Source organism: Kogia breviceps, chromosome X, assembly GCF_026419965.1.
Source record: "Kogia breviceps isolate mKogBre1 chromosome X, mKogBre1 haplotype 1, whole genome shotgun sequence".
NCBI lineage: Eukaryota > Metazoa > Chordata > Mammalia > Artiodactyla > Physeteridae > Kogia > Kogia breviceps.
The window spans coordinates 14,915,097-14,938,750 of record NC_081330.1 but is presented as its reverse complement, the minus strand read 5'-3'; the positions used below and the strand labels follow the sequence as shown (position 1 = coordinate 14,938,750).

The window sequence follows — 23,654 nt, the reverse complement described above, 5'->3', positions numbered from 1 at the left end:
AATGGGGAAGTGGAGTGGAAGGGCGCCAGCAAATGAGCGCGGGCCGCGGGGCAGGGGGCGGGGCCTGTGGAGAATTCCGGGCGGGGCAGAGGAACACGGGGCGCTGCAGGCGGTGGTTAAAGGCGGTCAGTGCTGGCTCCCTACCCCTGGGCTGGGAATTTTGGTTTGTTTGTTTTGCTTTTCCCTCAAGCTGTGCCCTTTGTTTTCTGTCGACCTTTCCTGTACTTCAGACTACTGGGAACCGCGGAAGGAGGCAAGGGTGTGAAAGCGAGGGGGCGGGTGGGGTGTAGAGGAAAACCACCCGGCATTTGGAGCCGCAAACACGTCGCACGCGGGGGACACTCAGTAAAAGTTAGTTCCCTTCTCCTTACCTTCAAAAGGTCTATGAGGAAGATTCGCGCCCAAAAGGGTGTAGCGCGGCGGGGGTGTTTCGTCACGAAGAGAACCAAGTTTACATTAGGGAGAAATGAAAGGAGAGGAATACAGTGATACTAACAACACACATCTAACACACGCATCTTCTGTCTCTCTGATCAGAATAAAACATACTCTCCTTTCTCAATTTTTTTCTTTGTCTTCATCCCCTACACTATAGACATTTTACATTGACCTCTTTGCACTCTATTCTCCTTTGGCCAGCTCACCTATTCATTCCCACTGCTTTCAGCCATCGTCAATATTAGTGATTCCAAGTCGACATCTCTATCTCAAATGTCTTTCCTGCACTCCAGACCTGCATTTGCAACTCCCTGCTGATCATTTATTTCTATCCTGTGGCCCTTAACACTTACTATGGCCAAAACAGAATTCACCCCTTTTTCCAAACTCCACCAACTCCTCCAGTGCCTCCTGACTGGTTGGCACATGTTGTAAACTGCATATCACAAGGTAAATGCAAAGTGTGACCACCATCCTTTGCCCTTAACCCTGTCAGAATTCTCCGTTTTAGCTGCATCAATTTGCTCACTCTTACTGGCTACTAGAAGCCTATCCTGTCCACCCTTTTAAATTTGCATTCTTTCCATTCCTGATCCCCCTCACCTGCTCTATTTTTATATCACCTTCTAACATACTCTATAATTTACCTATTTATTATGTTTGTTGTGTTATTATTTTTTACCAGCTCTCTTCCTCCAGGAATGTAAGTTCCAAGAGGACGGAGATTTCTATCTATACTTAGAACGTTGCCTGTCACATGGTAGGCATTCAGTGTTTGCTGAATGAATGAATGAATTATGGGAAAGAAGTGGAGAGGGATGTATCCTCCTTTGAAAGAATCTCTATAGAGAGTCTGTCCATTATTTTTGAATTGGATTCAAAAATCCCTGTGGACTTGTACACACCCTTAGATTTTGGTAGCACTTTGATTGATGATAAGCATTTTCCAATATACTTGAGCTTCCTCAAAGCTGAAAAAATTGAGAAAATAAAGAAGGCATCCAAGAGTATCAGATTTCCTCAACTTTACCTATATAGTTTTTGTCCTGGATCCCATTTTCCAAACCTTTAATTATATATATATATAGTCATTATATTTCTCTGGGCCCTCTCCAATTGCTTCACCTCTAAGCTGAGAGTTGACATGGTACTTGATCAATGTCAAGTACAGTATATTGTATTCCTTACAAAGGTAGCCGTATTTATAGACCTCACAATCAGGAAGAACCAGGAAATAATCTCTCTGCTCTTAACAGGAAAGTGCTTCCTTCTCCACCGCTGGGAGGTGGCAAGGTTGAAAACATAGGTGATCCCCAAAATATCTTAAAACCTTGTTTTGGCTTTGATAATAGTCAAATTGAAATTAGTTTTTTCAGGTACCCTATTAAATTACTTCTGTTAATTTATCTGAAGCAGAAAATGATTAGGAGGTTTCTTAAAGGAGCTGAGATCTGGTGACTTTCTTTTAAAAAGATGAGGTTATAGAAAAAAGAGCCAGTAAGGAGTGGTATTTGTATAAACCACTAATACATTATCCTAGGCTTCAGGGAAGTGACCTCTGTCCAGACCTTGAATCTTGTTTTCTCCATTGCACTCTTAAAACTGCATTCCCCACTCTCTTCTTTTGAATCTGTTACCCACATACTGAGTGCAAGCTACCTAGTTTTACATTTTCTAGAAATAAATGGTTAACTCATATTCACGAGGCAGGATTTTGGCTCATCTATAGATTCTACCCTGAAAGGAAGCCAACATATTCATAGTCACAATTACTAAGGAATTTACTAAGTCACAGTTACTAAGTACCTTGGGTCCACTCATGCAGTGTTCTCTACGTTAGAGTTAATCCCAAAGGTGCAAGTTACAGCTAATGGCAGTAGTGTTTTCACAAGCTCTTAGAACAAAAGTCAAACCTCGCGAGAAAGAGCATTTAAATTCCTGGGTGACCCAAGAAGTGCCTTTAGTTTTCCCAAAGAAACAGCCGTCGTCCACATGCACAGTGGATAAATGATGTGGATGTTATTAAAGGTGGGGATAACCATCTCTAAAGCGTTTCCTATGGAGATGGAGATGTTGTTTATGAAGGCTCATCACTGTTTCCCCAGGATAGTTGGTTGAATAGACAAAGCACTGCAATCCCAGAATTGTCTTCAAGTTAATTAACTTTGTTACATGCCACCCAACTGGAGGAGTAACTTCATACACCACATCCATGTACCCATTTCCCACGCAGATTCTCCCTCTACCTAGCACACTTTGTCCTTTCCTACTTAGTTCAAAAACCCACCTTCCCTAGAAATACATTCCTGACTATTATAGGTATCTATAGGAGCCACATATCTATTGTAGATGCTAAACCTTTCTTCACGCTATTTATTACAACCTCCCTGGATCACAAATTCTAGAGGTTTACTACTATATAAGCTAGTGTTATATATATATTTTCTTATTCTTTACAAAAGTAATGTCTGCTCAGTCTAAGAAATTCAAACAACAAAGCAATGTGTCTTCCTCTTAAAACATTAAGTGGTGTGTTGGTATTTTGAGTTTTGAATCTTAGTACAAAGACTGGTTACTTGATTCATGTCTTTCAGATTATTTTGCTGGAAGGTTTATACTACTGTGGTTAAGAGCATATGCTCAAGAATCAGATTGGGTTTATTTATTATTTTTTTCCAGTTTTATTGAGATATAACTGACATACGTCACTGTATAAGTTTAAGGTGTACAGCGTAATGATTTGACTTCCATACATCATGAAATGACCACAATAAGTTTAGTGAACATCTATCATCTCATATAGACACAAAATTAAAGAAATAGAAAAAAAAAATTTCTTATGATGAGAACTCTTAGGATACTCTCAACAGCTTTCATATATAACACACAGCAGTGTTAATTACATTTATCATGTTGTACATTACATCCCTAGTACGTATTTATCTTTTATAACTGAAAGTTTGTACCTTTTGACCGCCTTCATCCAATTCCCCCTCCCCCTAGCCCCCATCTCTGGTAACCACAAATCTGATCTCTTTTTCTATGACCTTGTTTGCTTGTTTTCGAAGTATAATTGGTCTACAAACTATGCTAGTTCCTGTTATACAACATAGTGATTTGGCATTTCTATAAATTTCAAAATGATCACCATGATAAGTCTAGTTCTGATGTCACCATTCAAAGACTTTATATAGTTATTGACTAGATTCCCCACACTGTACATTTCATATACATGACTCATTTATTTTTGCAACTGGAAGTTTGCACCTCTTAATCTACATATGTGATTATTTTAGGCTTCTGATATCTTAAGTTCAAACACATTTTAACAACCCTGCATTTTTACTCCCCTCCCCCCATATTTACTGTTTTGATATAATATTTTACATCTTTTGGTTTTCTGTATCCCTTAACTAATTATTGCGAATATAGATTATTTTATAACTTTTGTCTTTCAACCTTCCTACTAGCTTTATACATGATTGATTTACTACTTTAATGTGTTATTGCCTTTACCAATGAGATTTTTCCTTTCATAACTTTCATGTTTCTAGTTGTGGCCTTTTCTTTTCCACCTCAAGAAGTTCCTTTAGCATTTGTTGTAAAGCTGGTTTAGTGGTGCTGAACACTTTTTTTTTTTTAGAGGTTTGAGAGACGACATTTATTTATTTATTTATTTATTTATTTATGGCTGCCTTGGGTCTTTGTTGCTGCATGTGGGCTTTCTCTAGTTGCGGCGAGTGGGGGCTACTCTTCGTTGTGGTGTGCACTGGCTTCTCATTGCGATGGCATCTCTTGTTGCAGAGCACGGGCTCTAGGTGCGAGGGCTTCAGTAGTTGTGGCATGTAGGCTCAGTAGTTGTGGCTCGCAGGCTTAGTTGCTGCGCGGCATGTGGGATCTTCCCAGACCAGGGATTGAACCCGTGTCCTCTGCATTGGCAGGCGGATTCTTAACCACTGCACCACCAGGGAAGTCCGGTGCTGAACTTTTTAAGCTTTTGTTTGTGTGTAAAACTTTTGATCTCTCCATCAAATCTGAAGGAAAGCCTGGATGGGTAGAGTATTCTTGGTTGTAGGTTCTTCCCTTTCATCACTTTAAATATGTCATGCCACTCCCTTCTGGCCTGTAGAGTTTCTGCTGAAAAGTGAGATGATAACCTTATGGGAGTTCCTTTGTATGTAATGTTGCTTTTCCCTTGTTGCTTCTAATATTCTCCCTTTATGTACAATTTTTGCCATTTTAATTACAGTATATCTTGGTGTGGTCCTCTTTGGGTTCCTTTTTGGGATTCTCTGTGCTTTCTGGACTTGGGTGTCTGTTTCCTTTCCCAGGTCAGGAGAGTTATCAGCTATTATATCTTCAAATATGTTCTCAGTCCCTTTTGCTCTCTCTCCTCCTTCTGGGACACCTTTAATGTGAATGTTAGTAGCTTGATGTTGTTCCAGAGGTCTCTTAAGCTGTTCTCACTGCTTTTTTAAAGATTTTTTTTTTTCTGGTTGGGTTGGGTCTTAGTTGCGGCATGGGGGATCGCCGTTGAGGCATGCAGTATCTTTCGCTGAGGTGCGTGGGCTCTTTGTTGCGGCGCATGGGCTTCTCTCTAGTTGTGGTGTGCAGGCTCCAGGGCGTGTGGGCTCTGTAGTTGTGGCACACAGGTTCCAGAGTGCGTGGACTCTGTAGTTTGCGGCATGTGCGCTCCCTAGTTGAGGCACGCAAGCTCAGTAGTTGTGGCGTGGGGGTTAGTTGCCCCGCAGCATGTGGGATCTCAGTTCCCTGACCAGGGATAGAACCCACGACCTCTGCATTGTAAGGCAGATTCTTTACCACTGGACCACCAGGGAAGTCCCTGTCCTCATTGCTTTTTATTTTTATTTTTATTTTATATGCTGAGCTTCAGTGATTTCCACTACTCTGTCTTCCAGCTCTCTGATCCGTTCCTTAGTATCATCTAATTTATTGTTGATTCCTTCCAGTGGTGTTTTTTTTTTTTTTTTTTTTTTTTTTTGCAGTACGCGGGCCTCTTACTATTGTGGCCTCCCCCGTTGCAGAGCACAGGCTCCGGACGCGCAACGTCAGCGGCCATGGCTCACGGGCACAGCCGCTCCGTGGTATGTGGGGGGATCCTCCCGGACCAGGGCACGAACCCCTGTCCCCTGCATGGGCAGGCGGACTCTCAACCACTGCGCCACCAGGGAAGCCCCTTCTAGTGTATTTTTAATGTCAATTATTGTATTCTTCATCTCTGTTTAGGTCTTTATATTTTCTAACTCTGTTAAAAACTTCTAACTTCTCACTCTGTTCATCCAATCTTCTCGCAAATTCTTTGACTATATTTACAGTCATTACCTTGAACTCTTTATTGGGTAGATGGCCTATCTCCACTTCACTTAGTTCTTCTGAGGTTTTATCTTGTTCCTTTGTTTGGAACATGTTTCTTTGTCACCTCCTTTTACCTAATTTGCTGTATTTATTTTTATGTATCTGGTAGGTTGGTTACATTTCCTGACCTATCCTATGCGTCCCAGCAGCATACTCGCCTCTGGTCACCAGAGCTCTATGCTCTAGGGTGCCCCATATGTGAGATGTGTGGGTCCTTCTACTGTGGTGGGTAGTCTGCTAGGCACGGCTGGCCCCCAGTCTGATTGGTTGCCAGGTCCTGACTTGTGCAGAGGCTGCAGGCTACTGGTGGGTGCGGTCAAGTCACAAGGTTGCTAGCTTGAGAGCCCCAGTGGGTCCCAGAGCTAGTGCTGGCCCACTGGTGGGGAGAACCAGGTTCTGGGGTGGGTGGGTGGAGGGCCGAGGTTCCCAGATGTGCTGTTGGCCTGCTGGTGGGTGGGGCTGGTTCCTGACAAGGTTGGCTGTGGTGTCCGAGGTGTCCCAAAGCTGGCACTGGCCCGCTGATGAGTTGGGCCAAAACCCGGGGTGGCTAGCTGAGCAGTCCAAGGCGTCTCACAGCTTGTGTTGGCCTGCTGCTGGGAAGGGCTAGGGCCCAGGGGATCCCAGGACTAGCGCCAGCTTGCTGGTTGGGCAGAGCCAATTCCTCGGATATCTGGCTGCAGGACCTTGGAAGGTCCCAAAGCTGGTGTCCGCCCATGGGTGGATGGGACCAGATCCCAGGCCACTGGCTAAGGGGCCCAGAGTGTCCTGGAGCTGGTGTTGGCCTGCTGGTGTACAGGACCAGGTCCTGAGGACTGTGTCAGCCCACTGGTGGGTGGGGCCAGGGCCCGGGGGGATCCCAGGATTGGTGCCCACCCACTGGTGGGTGAAGGGGATCCCTGATCCCAGAGCTAGAGCCAGTCCCCTGGGGGGTGGACCCAGGTCCCAGGGTCTCTGAGTGCAGGGCCCTGGGCGTCCCAGGTATGGTGCCAGTGCACTGGTGTGCAAGGCCAGCTCCTGAGGCCTCTGGTGAACAGGGCTGGGTCCCAGGGCAGCTGTGGGCTCAGGGGTTCTTAAGGCAGCAGGCCCGCTGGTGAGTGGGTCTATATCTCCTGTGAGCCAGTTGCTTGGCCTGAGGTGTCCCGGTACTGGTGCCAACAAGCTGGTGAGCAGGGGCAGGGCCAGGTCCCTGCACTAATAAGCTAGAGGGAGAGTTCCAAAATGGCACTTGATAGCACCAGTGTCCACGTGGTAGAACGAGCTCCCCAAAATGGCTGTCTCCAGTGTCTATGTCCCCAGGGTGAGCTGCAGTTGCCTCCCGCCTCTCTGGGAGGCTCTCCAAAATCAGCAGGCGGGTCTGACCCAGGCTCCTTTCACATTACTGCTTCTGCCCTGGGTACCGGAGTGTGTGAGATTTTGTGTGTGCCGTTTAAGAGTGGAGTCTCCGTTTCGCGTAGCCCTCTGGCTCTCCCAAAAGTAAGCCTGCTGGCCTGCAAAGCCAAACATTCTGAGATCTTCTCTTCCTGGCGCAGGACCCCCGGGCTGGGGAGCCTGATGTGGGGCTCAGACCCCTTGCTCCTTGGGGAGAACTTCTGCGATTGTAATTATCCTTCTGTTTGTGGGTTGCCCACCCAGGAGTACAGGTCTTGAGTATACTGTGTCTCTGTTCCTCCTACCTGTCTCTTGGGGGTTCCTTCTTTATATCTTTAGTTGTAGAAAATCTTTTCTGCTAGTCTTCTGGTCTTTCTCATCAATAGTTGCTCCACAAATAACTAATTTTGGTGTGCCTATGGGAGGAGCTGAGCTCGGGGTCTTCCTACTCTGCCATCTTGGCCACTCGCCCTAGAATCAGATTGGGATGAAATCCTGGCTTCTCCTTTACTACCTTTGGAAGATTGGACAAGTTACTTAACTTCACTGTGCCTCAGTTTCCTCATCTGTAAAGTGGGAATAATAATAGTACTTGCCTGATAAGATTGTTATCAGAATCGAGTGAGATGATGCCTACAAGTTGTTTACAATAATCTCACACACGGGGAGCACTCAATAAATGTTAGCCATTGTTATTATTGTTGTTGATGCTCCTGTTGACTCTTCTAGCTATTGTTCCAGACTGAACAGGTTCTTTATCCCTTTAGTCTTTCCTAAAACATCAGTTGCCCCACCCCTTTGATTATTTTAATTGCTATTCTCTGGACTGTTTCCAGATCCACTAATATTTCTCATGGGGTTTCATTAGTACATCTGCACAAAGTATCCTAGGTTACTTGTCTGAGGTTAATACGAGTATTCATTTCAAATAGCCTTGACACTGAAAATGACACCAAACATCTTATTTGCTTCTTTTAGCACATTGGGCTGGTATGTTCAGGAAATAAACGGAAAACTCCAGCATAATTATGTTGAGTTCTAACTGATACGTGTGACCTTCTATTCTTTCTTCTACTCTTTGAATATAGGCTTTCCCTATACTACTGTCCTAGTACTGGCTCTCTTTCTACTCCCTCTTCTTTGGAGAACACATGACTCCCACGCTTCAATATTGTTTGTGCATATAGCTCCAATTTCTATCACTGGTCCTGACTTCACTCCTGAACTCCAGACCCCAGCTTCTAACCACCCATTTCGATACCTCCACTTGGATATCCCACCAGTCCCTTAAATCCAACCTGTCCAGAGCTGAGCTCTACCTTCTGACTCCCATTTTAATGCTGTTAGTAGTCTTATGCTTTCCAGTTTTCCAGATTCCAAACCTTGGAGTCGTCTTTCAATCTTTCTTCCTCAAGCGCTCCCCGTCCACCCACCAAATCAGCTGCTAAAACAGGTTATCCTACCACCCTCCACGTTGGCTTTCTCACCCAGCCTCCTGTTTCCCTTCCTACGGCGTCCCCAAATTAAGGCCTCACTGCTTTTCAGCAAGACTACCTTTCCGACTTCTTAACTGGCCTCCCCCATCGCCCATCACTCTGCATTTCATTTATCCCCCTTTCTGTTGCCAAGTTAATACTGGAGAGGTTTTGAGCAGGGAAATGAATGAGTTAAAATTTTTTGCGGCATTAGGACCTTCCACAGTAGAGTCTCAACTTAGCTTTTTCAGCCTTTCCCCCAACATATGAATGAATTAATTCAATGTTTATCATGCACCTCCAAAGAACCAGGGACTGCAGCAAACGCTGGCCTAAACTTATGTACATTTTTCAATTATTAAGTCCTTCCTGAGCACTTACTATGTACCCACTACTGTAAAGTCCTCTTCTTTTATCCTTGAACTGAATCTAGGTACCTAGGGGAATTTAATGTCATCTGCAAATGTGGCGATTTCCTTGGTACTCAGTGAAATTGAAGAGACCTTCACTGATGTTCAGATATGTTGTATTGAGTACTTGTTTTGGTTAGGCCTTCAGCTAGAGGCTGTCAGTAAAGAGATAAGTAACACCTGGTTTCTGCCCTCGAGATACTCATGACCTGTGGCATCAGAAACATTTCAATCAAACATAATATTTCAGGAGGGCTAAAAGAGAGATTTGCCTGGGGAGGGGGCGGGGCTCTGGAAGCCCATAAAAGGAGCCCCTACTCAGCCTGAGGGCATGCTGGAAAGCTTGGTGACCTTTAAACGGAGTTTTGTCAGATGAGAAGCTAGTTAGGTGAGGAATGCGTTGAAGGACTCTTCAAGCAGAGGGAGAACATGGCAAGGCACATAGATACATGAGAGCACATGAAGCTGTCAGGAAACTACAAGGAGTTCAGAAAGGGCTGAAGCACAATATATTTGGGGGAGAAAGACAGGATATATGGTGAAGAAACAGTCTGGAGTCAGGATGTGTGGAGCTCCTTGTGCCAAGCTAAGGAGCCAGAACTGAAGGCCATGGGGTCAGTGGAGGGTTTGGCGCAGGGCTGTGATATATATAATCAGACTTGTGCTTCAGAAAGATCCCTCTGGTAAAAGTGTAGAGTAATGATTGGAAGAGACCGAGGCAAAGGTCAGCAAACCTTTTCTGTAAAGGACCAGGCAGGAAATACTGGAGGCTTTGCAGGCTATACAGTCTCTCTCTCTTTTTATTTTTCCTCATATTTTCTTTTTTTTAAACATCTTTATTGAAGTATAATTGCTTTACAATGGTGTGTTAGTTTTTGCTTTATAGTGAATCAGCTATACGTATACATCTATCCCCATATCTCCTCCCTCTTGCGTCTCCCTCCCACCCTCCCTATCCCACCCCTCTAGGTGGTCACAGAGCACCGAGCTGATCTCCCCGTGCTATGCGGCTGCTTCCCACTAGCTCTCTATTTTACATTTGGTAGTGTGTATATGTCCATGCCACTCTCACTTCATCCCAGCTTACCCTTTCCCCTCCCCGTGTGCTCAAGTCCATTCTCTACATCTGCGTCTTTATTCCTGTCCTGCCCCTGGGTTCTTCAGAACCTTTTTCTTTTTAAGATTCCATATATATGTGTTAGCATACAGTATTTGTTTTTCTCTTTCTGACTTTCTTCACTCTGTATGACAGACTCTAGCTCCATCCACCTCACTACAAATAACTCAATTTCATTTCTTTTTATGGCTGAGTAATATTCCATTGTATATGTGTGCCACATCTTCTTTATCCATTCATCTGTCGATGGACACTTAGGTTGCTTCCATGTCCTGGCTATTGTAAATAGAGCTGCAATGAACATTGTGGTACATGACTCTTTTTGAATTATGGTTTTCTCAGGGTATATGCCCAGTAGTGGGATTGCTGGGTTGTATGGTAGCTCTATTTTTAGTTTTTTAAGGAACCTCCCTACTGTTCTCCATAGTGACTGTATCAATTTACATTCCCACCAACAGTGCAAGAGGGTTCCCTTTTCTCCACACCCTCTGCAGCATTTATTATTTCTAGATTTTTTGATGATAGCCACTCTGACCGGTGTGAGGTGATACCTCATGGTAGTTTTTGTTTGTTTGTTTATTTGTTTTTGCGGTACACGGGCCTCTCACTGTTGTGGCCTCTCCCGTTGCGGAGCGCAGGCTCCGGACGCACAGGCTCAGCGGCCACAGCTCACGGGCCCAGCCACTCCGCGGCATGTGGCATCTTCCCGGACCGGGGCACCAACCCGTGTCCCCTGCATCGGCAGGCAGATTCTCAACCACTGCGTCACCAGGGAAGCCCTCATTGTAGTTTTGATTTGCATTTCTCTAATGGTTAGTGATGTTGAGCATCCTTTCATGCGTTTGTTGGCAATCTGTATATCTTCTTTGGAGAAATGTCTATTTAGGTCTTCTGCCCATTTTTGGATTGGGCTGTATGTTTTTTTGATATTGAGCTGCCTGAGCTGCTTGTACATTTTGGAGATTAATATACAGTCTCTTTTGCAGCCCCTCTCTCTGCCTTGTACTCCCAAAGCTACCACAGACAATCAGTAAACAAATGAGAATAGGTGTATCCAGGAAACTTTTACTGGTGGACACTGCGATATGAATTGCACGGGATTTTCACGTGTCGGAAAACAGTCTTCTTTCTATTCTACTTTTCAACCACTAAAAAATGTCAAAAGCATGCCATACCAAAACAGGCGGCGGTGTAGACGACTCTTTTGAGAAGCTCGGTCTGAACAGGAGGAGAGAAATCGTGCGGTAGAAGAGGGGCGTGTGGACCGGAGGGGCGCGGGCGGGGTGCTGTTTCTTAAAAGAGACCTGAAAGCGGTTTTAGAGAACAGGAAGTGGGTGGAGAAGGAGCCGCTGAAGATGGTGGAGGGAGATGACAGTTGGAGTAGGTCCTAGAAGAGGCAGGAAGGAGGTGGCGGGATGCGGAGTGTAGACCGGGGCTTACGTTTCATAAGGGAGGGGGGGAGGAGGAACGCGTGGGCACTGATGGTATGTTGAAGGGAGACTGCAGGCTGAGGACGGTGAGGACTATTTTCCTGAGGATCTTGATTTTCCCAGGAAAAAAGGAGGCAAGTCTCGAATTCCATGTGACTTACCTGTATGAGCATCGAAGGCGGGGCTGAGGTGGGTAGGCGCGGGGCGGTGGGGGGGAGGGGAGAGGAAGCTGTGAACCAGATACCCAAGTGCTTGGTGAAAGTGCGAGAGAGACCAGGAAGTCGTTAGAAGACCGGGAAAGGAGAGGGTGTTAGCGCTTGGAGGCAGGGTGGAGCAGTAAGGAGCTTGGAACAACAGTGTATGGGGAGTGAGCGGGGTGCCAGCTCCTCCTTCAGGCCACCTGATACAGGGCGTGAGTGTGCGTGAGTGCGTGTGCGTGTGTGTGTGTGTGTGTGTGTGTGTGTGTGTGTAGGACAGTGGAGTGGTGAGGAAATAAGCAGCCTCCACTTGAAACAGCGGCAGAGCTTGTGATGTCCTGAGCAAGATTCAGGTACCAGGTAAAGGAGGAGATGGAGAGGGCATCGGTGCAGCAACTGAGAGGGCTGGGTAGTTTGTTCCTAGTGGAGGGTACTCCAGAAAGCACATGGCAAGGCTTGGCTGGTGCAGGGAGCAGTAAGTGAGAGGAGAAACTGGAGGGCGAGAGGCACACAGGGCGCTGTTGGGTTGAGAAAGAAGTATATTCTGGGGGGAGCCAAGGGCTCATGGGGTTGGCCTGCCTGATAAAATTATCGGCCTCTCAAGACTCCTCCTGGAACTCTGCTCTAACCAGGTTGCTGGGGAAAGGGTGAGAGTGGGGATAGTAAATTGTTGGGGCCAGTAAACAGAGGTAGAGTCTGGAGCTTGGAGACATCTAACTCCCGCCAGGCAAGCTACATGTGACTTTAGTTTTGTTTTGTTCTTGAGCTCCAAACACTAGGAGAATGAAAAATGGTTTTGTGCCGGGGCAAGACAGCCTTGGGTTGGGTGGTTAGGCCTGAAGAAGAGGGGATACTCCTTCGCTAGGTCTTCTGGGGTGACAGAGATAGGTCTGGGGAGGGGGGGCAGTGGGGAGACTGGGAAGGAGCCTCACTTGGGTTTCTTGTCTCTACACAGCCCAGCCCTGTTCACACAGGGCAGTGAGGTGAGGCTGGAGGCAGGGTATAGGGGGCCGGCAGCCATGAGCATGGGAAGGGACAGGCAGGTACTAAGAGGAGAGACTGGGCTCGGTCACTGGCACAGCTCCCGACCCGACAGTGATAGAACTCGGAGTTAAGCACCATTCCAGCACTTTTTTTTTTTTTTTTTTTTTTTTTTAGCTCACCATCCTCACAGAACTTAATGAGCTGGTTAATGGGAGTGAATCCACACTGGGACAGCTGGGAGTTGCCTGGATGTTTGCTTTAGCAAAGAGGTTATACGGCTGTAACGTGGCCAAAACGTTTGAGAATCATGACTTCTAGGCATAATGATAGGAATTGGATTGCTAGCTAGTATCATCAATGGTATGAAAGAATTGAGAAGAAAGACTATATGTCGGTAGGGGTAAAATGAGCTCATTTAAAAACATTTTTAGTTTTGGAGATTGGTAGGAGCCTCACCAGGGTATGCTCAGTATCCAACAGGGAGAGGCCTGAAGGGAGGGTGGCAGGTCAGGACTTGGGATTTGGAGTTCATTCCTGCAGAGGTAGAAATGAAACATTCTAGAGAAAGTCTAGAGGGAACAAAAAGCCCACAAAGACTAATGAGTGACCTGAGGAGAATGGAGAAAATAGAAATCCGCTGTTCTCAAAGAGGTGAGAATTGTGAAAATTCTGGTGTGCAAGGTTGAGAGGCCGAGAACAGGGAAAATACTCTTTGAGGAAGAGAGATGAGATATGGTGTCAAAGGTGGCTTCTGAGCTGGGGAAATCTTTTTTAAGATAGAAGGGAAAAGGAGAGGAGAAGAAGAAACTGATCACACCACAAAAGATTTCTTCCTGGGGAGGGAGGGGAGTGTTTGGAGTACGGGTAAATTTGAGCACAAACCGATTGACTCTTTGTGACATTGAGGAGTTTATCTGCAACAGATGACTCACATCAGGTAATTTACGTGTAAAGAAAACCGAGCATACAGACACACACATAGTCCTTGCCTTTGAGTCAGTTATTTGTGAACTACTACAGTGCTGTTGGTTTTTTTCCCTACGAGGACAGAACCAGGAGAATCCGATTTAAATTACAGATGGAGATTTAGGCCCTTCCCAAGAGGACAACTTCTTATCCTGTTAAGAGACACTGGGGGACAATATTGAGATGGGTTATGAAAGGCCGATTCCCCTGAGAGCTCTAAGAATAGGATCGAACTAGACAGAGCGCAATCTGCCACGCTTTGATTACTCTGAGCCCAGGTTTCTTTTCCAGAAGGCAGTGGGCTAGATTCGACGGTCTTTCATTGCCTGGCAGCGGAGCCTGAGCGGAGAGCTGGTGCCCTGGGGGACAGAAGGCCAAAGGCTTGGGGCCCAGCGAGCTGGGAGTGTCTCGTCCCCTTTAAGAGCGGCGGCGGCGGCGGCGGCGGCGGCGGCGCGCGCTCCGACGGCTTCCCTGGGGCCCCGCCCCTTTCCCGTGAGGCCTCGGGGAGTAGTCCGACAGCGAGCGACTGCGGGTGAGGAGCGGGGCGGGGGGCGGGGGGAGTCATGGCTCGGCGCGGCTGGTTGCGGGCGCCCCTCCGCCGCGTCGTCGGCGGCGGCGGCCCCCGGGCCCGCCGGCTCACGCGGCCGCTCTGGTTGCTCCTCGCAGTGGGAGTCTTTGGCTGGGCCGGGGCTTCGGACGGCGCTGGCGGAGAAGCGAGAGCCATGGACGAGGAGATCGTGTCAGAGAAGCAAGCGGAGGAGAGCCACCGGCAGGACAGCGCCAATCTGCTCATCTTCATCCTGCTGCTCACGCTCACCATTCTCACGATCTGGCTCTTCAAGCACCGCCGGGCCCGCTTCCTGCACGAAACCGGCCTGGCTATGATTTATGGCAAGTACCTCAACCCCGTGTCCGCCCCTGGCGCTCCCCCCCTTCTCTGCTCCCTGGCTGCCTCGCCTCCTCCCCTGGCCCTGCACGGCCTACGGTCGTCTCCCCTAACCATTCCTTCCATTTTCCTTCTCGCCTTCTCCCCCACCCCCGTTTCTTTCCCTCGTCCCCCTCTTTTTCTGCTACGCCCCTCGTTTCTCTGCCTTACCCCGTTTCCTCCTCAGCCTCGCCCCCCGTTTTCTTCGCCTCGCGCCCCCTCCCCGTTTCCTCGGCCGGTCCACACCTTTTTTTCCTCCGACCCCACCCCCTTTTTCTTCCGCACCCGCCACCCCCTCCGCCTCTGCCTACGGAGCTCGGGACCCGGGACTGAGGATGGGAAGGGAGTGGGTGCGGTGTCTCAGATTGGGCTGAGGACTGGGGGAGGGGAAGCCAGCATAGCGATCCATTTCTCTGGGTGTCAGTTCGTTTAAGGTCCATTGAAGCTGCAGTAGTATCTCTGCTGCTCAGCATCTGGCGTTCTTTTGGAGCCAGAGTCCACCTTTCCCCATCACCCAGATCTTGCTACTCCCTGTCCTTTGGAGGTTGAGAATGAAAAGCTGACTCCCGTGTACCCCAAGTAAAAACCTGAACAGGAAAGAAGCCGAAGAAGGCTTAGGGCATTTTTGATGACGTCCTGATGTATTATTGTACTATGCCTGTAATATCTGATATGGATACGTGTGGTTGCCTCTTCTAATTCAGGCCGTGCCGCGGCGAGGACAAGAGGTAAAGATCTTCCAGCAGCATGTTGTACTGTAGGATGATCAGGACCGTTCGGCCAAACAGTAAATAGGAACACCACGCATATGCAGTATTATGGGTGACTTGCTGGTAGCATAAGATTATTGACAGATCGTTGAGTAAATGGCTTCAGTTCTTGTGTCTTAGTGTGCTTTCTTTGCGAGGTTTCTTATTTATCTTTATTTTTTGGTCATGAGGAGAGAAGGGCAAATCAAACCATGGACTCAGAGGCATTTTGGCCTCATGAGAGGAAAAGATGCCTATTGCTGACCGTCTTAATCTAAGATGACCGCGGAGGCATATATGGCTGGAGAGATGAGGGCAGACAAACAATCCTTTCTGTGCAGTGCATGAGTGAAGATTATCTTCATTTGGAACAGGCTTAAACTGATGAGCTTGTTGAGCTTTGTGTCTCAGACTTGCAGATAGGTGGGAGAAGCCTTGGCACAAAAGGACCTTTCTCCACACACGCCCCCCCCCCGCCCCTTTCCAGTAGATACAGAGTTCTGGAATGTGCAGCTCAAGGGTAGCATAGCAAGGAAAGGTAGTTGTGTCCATCAGGAAAATGCAGGAACTCAGGCTTATTTTTCATTTGTAAGGTAATAAAATTCTAAGCCTGTGTGCAAAATATCTTTGCTCCCTAGGATTCTTAGTTTTTAGACATATTGGGTGGTTTTCATATTTCATGGTGGTTTTTTTGCATTCTATTTGCAGTGCTCCTTAAGCTAAATTAGCCAGATAAGCTATATATCTCTATATAATTTCTCTGTATACCAGTGTGTGATTTATTTACTATCCTCAACAAACCTTTGCTACTCAGCCTACTATGTTATGCACAGAAAATACAAACAAGTATATGGTCCCCACCTTCAAGGAACTTATCCTTCTTGGGTAGACAGGTCATAATAAAGAAAATAAAGGCATCTTAAATTCCATTAAATGCCAGGTGAGTATTACGGTGTTAAATGAAGGAACTGATCACAGAAACTTCTTTCCTGTAGAGAGATATAGTGTGATGAAGTGGTTAAAGATGTAAGGCTTTAGACCTGAGGTCTGCAGATTTTTTCTGTAAAGGACCAGAGAGTAAATTTTGTCGGCTTTGTGGATCACATCAATCTCTGTGTTGTGCAAATGTGTTGCGTTTTCTTCTTTGTTTTGTTTTTTTCCTTTCTATGAACCTTTAAAAATTTTAAAGCCATTCTTAGCTCTTGGACCATACAAAAACAGACCAACCCCTGCTTTAGAGTCAGACCTGGGTTCCTGTCTTACTATGCCAATAACTCTTTGTGATCTCAGGCAAGTCCCTTACCCTCTTACACCGTCATCTATAAATTAGGAACAATGATAGTAGCATTATTGTGAGGAAGAAATGTTTTTAGCTTAGTACCTGACCTCTAAGTAAATGCTCATTAAATGAGAGCTGCAATACTATTATTATTATTATTATTGCTGTTCTAACTGCATTTTCTCAGGTTAGGCTCAGAATAGTTCTTTTAATTATTCAGTCTTGTAAGTTAAGAGGCAGATATAGTATTTTTTATAAAAATCAAATAGAGACTTAGAATTTCCCTGAAAATATTTGCTCTTTGGTAGTTGATAATCATTAACCTCCTCTAACTCTTGGGCTAAAGGAGAAAAGTGGGATTACTGATTGCTTTCCCTGATGTTTCTAAGTTAATGAAAAGTGATGGAGTACCTTAGTGTTGGTATTTTGTGAAGGAAAAGCAAGGGTATCTCTTGTGGAATATCAAGTGAAGGAGAGTTATCTGTGAGTCAAATTGGGTTGATTTGCCACGACTTGGCATTCTTTAGCCTGTCCCATTTTCTCAATATGGGTGATGGGGGCTGCGGATAAACAGCCTCCTGGCCAACTCCCAAGTCCAGTTCGAGAAAAGATGGGGCTGGGTCAAAGTATTTTCAATGCCATGGAAATGGACATTTACTAATCCTAATTACCATCTGCCATTTACCTATTTTTACGACTCTTGTACCATTATAGCTGCTACGTTAATATATTATTTTAAGACCTGTATTTTTCAGCTTGACTTCCAGATGAAAGGGCTTCTTTCTCTGGGAATGTCCAGACCTCCAAGATTCAGCCCACTGATGATTTAGCTATCTAAATCCCAGAAAAATGCTACTTAACATAAGCTTCTCCTTTATTTTTTCAGAAGCCAGGGTAAAAAGAGAGAGAGAGATTAAGTTGCCAATGTGGTCAGTTTCTAGATTGTAATATAGCCTAATTGCCCCAGTTACAATGTCGAAGCACCCAAGTGTTCTCTTCATTGGGCTAGCTTGCTTAAGAAGCTTAAAAGTGAGTCACCGTTAGTAAGTCTAAAAACTGATCACTCACTGCAGTACGCTTACAGATGGTATAAAAAGGAGAAGACAGGGAAGCAATATTTATTATGCCTTAAACTACAGCATCCAGAGTCCTAGGTTTAATTAATGTGATTTATCAATAAATATTTATTAAGTGTCCTTGATGTACGAGATATGATGAGAAATACAGATATGAGTCATCATCCCTGTCCACAAAGCGCTTACAATCTAGTGACTGAATAGGTAGTGTTTATTGAGCATTATAATGTGTTTGACACTGCTTAGGTGCTCAACAAATATCATCTTATTTAAAGCTCATAACGACCCTGTGAGATGGGTACTATTATCTTTCCCATTTTACAGATGAGGAAATTGGGGTACAGGGAGGTTAAATGACCTGCCCGAAGTCACATAACTTGTAAGTATTAAGGCAGGATTCAAACAGTCAATCGGCCTCAGGAGCCCCATTCTCTTAGCCCCTTAAACCATATTGCCTCATGTTGAAGAGATAAAACTTATCTATAAAGACAAAACAGGTTAGTATTATCATCACTACATATGAGGAAACTGAGGTTCAATGAGAAGTTGTGTACCCTAGGATCACAGACTAGAACTTGATGGAGCCAGAATTCATACTTCTATCTGCCTTCCAAACTTGTGCTTTTTCTCCTACACTCTACTGTACTAAATTTAATAAGGTTGGATATGAAGGGAGTTAACACTTAAAGTTACAGGGGTTTTGGAGGTGAGTTGTGAGGGAAGCTTATGAGAATGGAGACATAACCACCAGAGAGCAAGTTAGTAGTGATGAGAGAGCAAGGAGGTGATTAGAAAATTATAGAGACTTTGGAAATAGAAAACCCAGATTTCAGTTCTGGTTTTGCCACTTAATGCCAAATAATGTTGGGCAAGTCATTTATCCCCATTTTATAGATGAGAAAATAATGACTGAGAGATTTGTAGTAGTTCAATTAGCTTTTCAGACAGAATCTAACAGCATTCTTCAAGAAGTAGATAAGTGTTATATATGTACATACACACAATATACACACATAAATAAATGCACACACACATACATACACTTTTTAATCTGTAGAAATCTTATCAATTTTGGCCACACTCAATACCCCAGTGATGTTCCTTCCATATTTTTGACTGTTAGAGGCTTCTAGTGTGATAATCTGGAAGAATGTGCTGAAATTCATTAGAAAACCAATTTCCACTGTGAGACTCATACAGTGGTGGGGCCTTGGGTGATACTGAGTTCTGTATCCCTGGGAGGGTCTCCAGCACAAGAGGGTCAGGAATGTAGGAGGAATGGGACTTCTCTGTTTTGTGAAAGATATCTCTTTGTGGTTGTACTCTTTTTTGCCTGTTAGTGGTAATTTTAAATTTCATGATATCAGTAGTTTTTGTGCCTCTGTCTATGTAGGAGGCTAGAATTTTCTGCCTTATCCTCTTAACAAAGCACTCCTTTTGTGTACTTTCTGTTTAGTGAGAATTGCTTTAACTCCGTGATTAGGATTTGACCTTTCACAGAACCCAAGTTAACTTGATCTGTCAACTGTATTCAAAGAAATTCCAATTTTTCAGCTGTCTGATGCTGTAATTAAAGGATCTTGATTTTTTCCAACCTAAGTAATTATTCTCTTTGCTGGTGTTCTGACTGCCAAGGTGTGTGTTTCAGATTTGTCCAAGTGCTGAGCCCTCCTCAGGGCACCCAGTGACGTTTCAGCGTTGGGTCGGGGCACGGTAGAACCAGTGGGTACTCTTCCTTACACAGTCAAGCTTGGGGATATGGAAAGAAATTATGCTGATATTTTTACTGTTTGTAGTAGCTTAACTGTGATTTTTATACATAAATGTAATGGGACAACTTAGTACAACTGAACATCTTAATTAGGAGGTCTTGTGAGGTAGTAGAGAAAAGAGTTGTTCCTATATCATATAGGCAGGATGACTATGGAGTGATAGCCTTTTCTCTCCCAGGTTATGTTTATCAAACACGGTTGATATCCAGCCATCACTTTTTAATTTTGTTATTTTTGGAGGTGAGATATTTTCAAAGTATATCTTTCATTTATTATTTTTAAATTTTAAATAAGTTTATACCCCCTTCACCCACTTCTACTACCTCCCATCCCCATCCCCATGTCTCTGGCAACCTCCAGTCTGTTCTCTGTATCTATTGAGCTTTGTTTTTTATTTTTTATTTTTAGATTCCACATATAAGAGAGAGAATACGGTATTTCTGTTTCTTTGTCTAACTAATTTCACTTAGCATAATGCCCTTGAGGTCCATCCATGTTGTTTCAAATGGCAAGATTCCATTCTTTTTCATGGCTAAATAATATTCCATGGTATATATGTACCACATCTTATCCATTCATCCATCAGTGGGCACTTAGGTTGTTTCCATATCCTGGCTATCGTAAATAATGCTGCAATGAACATAGGGGTGCATATATCTTTTTGAGTTAATGTTTTCATTTTCCTTGGGTAAATACCCAAAAGTGGAATTGCTGGATCATATAGTAGCTCTTTTTTAAATTTTTTGTGGAACCTCCATACTGGCTGCACCAGTTTACATTCCCACCAACAACACATAAGGGTTCTCTTTTCTCCACATCCTTGCCAACACTTGCCATTTTTTGTCTTTTTTATAATTGCCATTCTAACAACAGGTGTGAAGTGATATCTCATTGTGGTTTTGATTTGCATTTCCCTGATGATTAGTGATATTGAGCATCTTTTTATGTACCTATTGAGCATCTTTTTATGTACCATTGGCCATCTGTATGTCTTTTTTGGAAAAATGTCTATTTAGATCCTCTGCCCTTTTTTTTTTTTTTTTTTTTTTTTTTTTTTTTTTTTTGGTACACGGGCCTCTCACTGTTGTGGCCTCTCCCTTTGCGGAGCACAGGCTCCCGACGCGCAGGCTCAGCGGCCATGGCTCACAGGCCCAGCTGCTCTGCAGCACGTGGGATCCTCCCAGACCGGGACACGAACCTGTGTCCCCTGCATCGGCAGGCAGACTCTCAACCACTGTGCCACCAGGGAAGCACCCCTCTGCCCATTTTTTAATCAGATTGTTATTTTGCTTTTGAGTTCTTTATATATTTTGGATATTAGCCCCTTATCAGGATATGATTTGCAAGTATTTTATCTTTCATTTATTTTAAATCTGAACCTTTGTTAAAACGTTTTTTAGAGTCGATGTCATTGTACTGTTTACCAGTTACTCATTGCTGCTCACTTAAAAAAAATACATGTGACTATAAGTTGACCAGAAGGATCCTTCATCTCTGCTTCCTCCCCCCTTCTCAGCTAACTACTGCTCTTATGCTCCCCGTTTCTGCTTTATCACTTCCCACTCCGGTCTGGCTTCTGCCCCCACCTCTTCACTCAAACTGCTCTCAGCAAGGTCACCTATGACCTCCTTGTTGCCAAACCCAATGGACACTTCTTAATGCCTGTCTTCCTCGACTTTGCTGCAGCATTTGCTAGTTTTCACCTCTGTTCTTCCTACTCCTGTGGCTTTTCTTTCTTAGACTCCATCCTCTCCTCCTCCTCTACCAACCCCTTAATTTTGGCATAAAACTCCGAGCATATATCCATAGTCCTCTTCCCGCTTTGTTTGCTCTGTAAGTAATCCCATCTGTGCTTCACTTCAACCATCTTATGACCGCTAAGTGTATATCTCCAGTCCAGATCCACCCCCTTCCATGAGGTCCGGATCCCACATACTCAACTGTACATGTGTCACAGGTACATCAAACTCTACATGTCCAAAATGGAGCTGCGCATTTCCCCCTGTAAATCTGCTCCCTGTCCCACTGACTGGCCCTCCTATCCCCCGAATTGCCTAGGCCAGCTTACCCACCTAGTTGCCAAGTCAGTTTAGGTTCCTCTTAGTTTTTCATCTCCCTTCCTCCCAGTCCAGTGAGTCACCACATCCTTCTACAAGATAATACTTTCTAAAAAAAATCCCCCTCTCTCCCTATCTCTCCTCTCTTAGATTAGGCCCTGCACTCTTAGTGTGTGAATGACCTCAGTGGCCTTCTATCTGGCCTTTCTCTGTAGTCTAGACCAGTCTTGCTAAATAAAAATCTGACGTCAAGCCCTTGGACCTCTATGGTTCTGTGGCTTCCTTTTGCTTTCAGGATAAAGTCTACACTCCCTTCCCCAACATGCAAGGTCTCTTGTGGTTCAGCCCCTGCCAGTCTTTCACACCTCAACTCTTGCCACTTTATATCCCAGCCATACTGGACTATTTATGATTTCCTAAACAGGCCGTGTTTTCTCACTCTTCCTTGACTGGATATGTATTACTATTCCTCCTACCTGGAGAACCATTTTATCTTACTTTGTTACTTGCTTAGGTGACACGTCTAGAAAGACTTTCCTAACGTCCTACTCCCTGAGGCTTGCTTAGGTGTCACGACCGAGGGCTCGAATTCAGGCGGCAAGGGGATGAGGAAAAAGTTTAAGAGGAAAGAGTGAGGACAGGAAGGACACCAGGAGCCATTGCAAACAAGTGTCAATTTTATTGTTTATATGCACAGCTTTTATAAAATGCAGATACAGGGAGTTCAGGGAGTTAAAGCACACTAGGTTCTGTTTAAGATTAGGTTAGTTTCTTTCTCGTGGGAACAGTCTGTCCTTCATCCTGCTAACTTCTTGATAACAATATTTCTACCGTCTCTGTTTGTACCCAAAGTTTCTGTTATGACTGGGAATATTGTTCTTGACCTTGTGATAAACATTAGCAAAAAGGGGCTTTCATCCGTCCAGAGTGGGCTTCACCTGCACCTGTCATGCACTGATCACCTCGGGGAAAACGTGGGTGGAGAAGTCCCAAGAGCGTAGGCTCAACCTTACTGAGGCATGCAGGAATGCCTGCCTCTATGTTGGGAGCCTGTGCTCAATTGGTCGTTTTCCTCCAGGCCGAATACCCTTAAGGGGCATGGCGCGCTCCACACTTAGGTACATCTTTTCTGTTTTTATAATACCTTGTATGTATGTGTGTGTGTGTGTATGTGTGTGTGTACACACATACACACACATACACACACACATATATATCTCGTGTTATAATTGTTTATTCAGTCTGTTTTCACCAGCTGGACTGAGAGCTACTTGAAGGCGGGACCTTGTTTTCATCTGTGAACCCCGGGGACCTACTTAACATAGTAATCCATTCACATATATTAAAAGAAAGGCTGACTGGTTAAGGTGAAAGAGAAAGGAGAAAGGAGACAGGAAAGTAAAATGCCACTAATAGTGGAGTTAAGGAAAGTTCCAGACGTTTGAGTTCAATTTGCAGTTGAGGTATATCTATACACTGGAACATTATGACCGTAAAAAGGAATGAAGCACTGATACATGCTGCAATATGGATAAACCCTGAAGACATTGTGCTAAGTAAAAGAAGCCAGACATAAAAGGTCACATATTGTAGGATTCTACTCATGTGAAATGTCCAGAATAGGCAAATCTATATAGAGAAAAAGTAGATTCGTGGTTGCCAGGGGATGGGAGTCGGGGTGGGGGAAATGGAGAGTGACTGCTAATAGGTCTAGGGTTTCTTTGTGGAGCAATGAAAATGTTTTGGAATTGGATAGTAGTGATCAATATCCAACTTTGCGAATATACTAAAAGCCACTGAATTGTACAGTTTAAAAGGGTAAACTTTGTGGTATAGAATTATATCTCAATAAAATCATCATTAAACATTTTGATCAGTATAGGTTTATAGTACCTAGATCATTGTGCATATTTGAATGTCAATATGATGATCCAAGTAAAATTCCAGCAATACATTGATATCAAAGTGTCAAAGTCAGGACTTCTGTTCCATGTTTTGATTTTGAAACGTATTTTAAAATTAAAATCTGACCTTT

At 44.7% G+C, this 23,654-nt stretch overlaps 1 protein-coding gene across 5 annotated transcripts in view; it reads left to right on the top strand.

The window, feature by feature from the left end:
- The first annotated feature begins 70 nt into the window (after window positions 1-70).
- Window positions 71-23,654, top strand: part of SLC9A6 (solute carrier family 9 member A6) — a 66,855-nt gene continuing 43,271 nt past the window's right edge. The window contains exons 1-3 of one of the 5 annotated variants that reach the window (XM_067023778.1): window positions 71-125; window positions 14,053-14,293; window positions 14,428-14,652. In XM_067023778.1, coding sequence (XP_066879879.1) covers window positions 14,484-14,652 — 169 coding nt within the window. In that variant the 5' untranslated portion in view covers window positions 71-125; window positions 14,053-14,293; window positions 14,428-14,483. The other 4 variants (XM_067023776.1, XM_067023775.1, XM_067023777.1 and 1 more) reach the window with 4 other exon arrangements.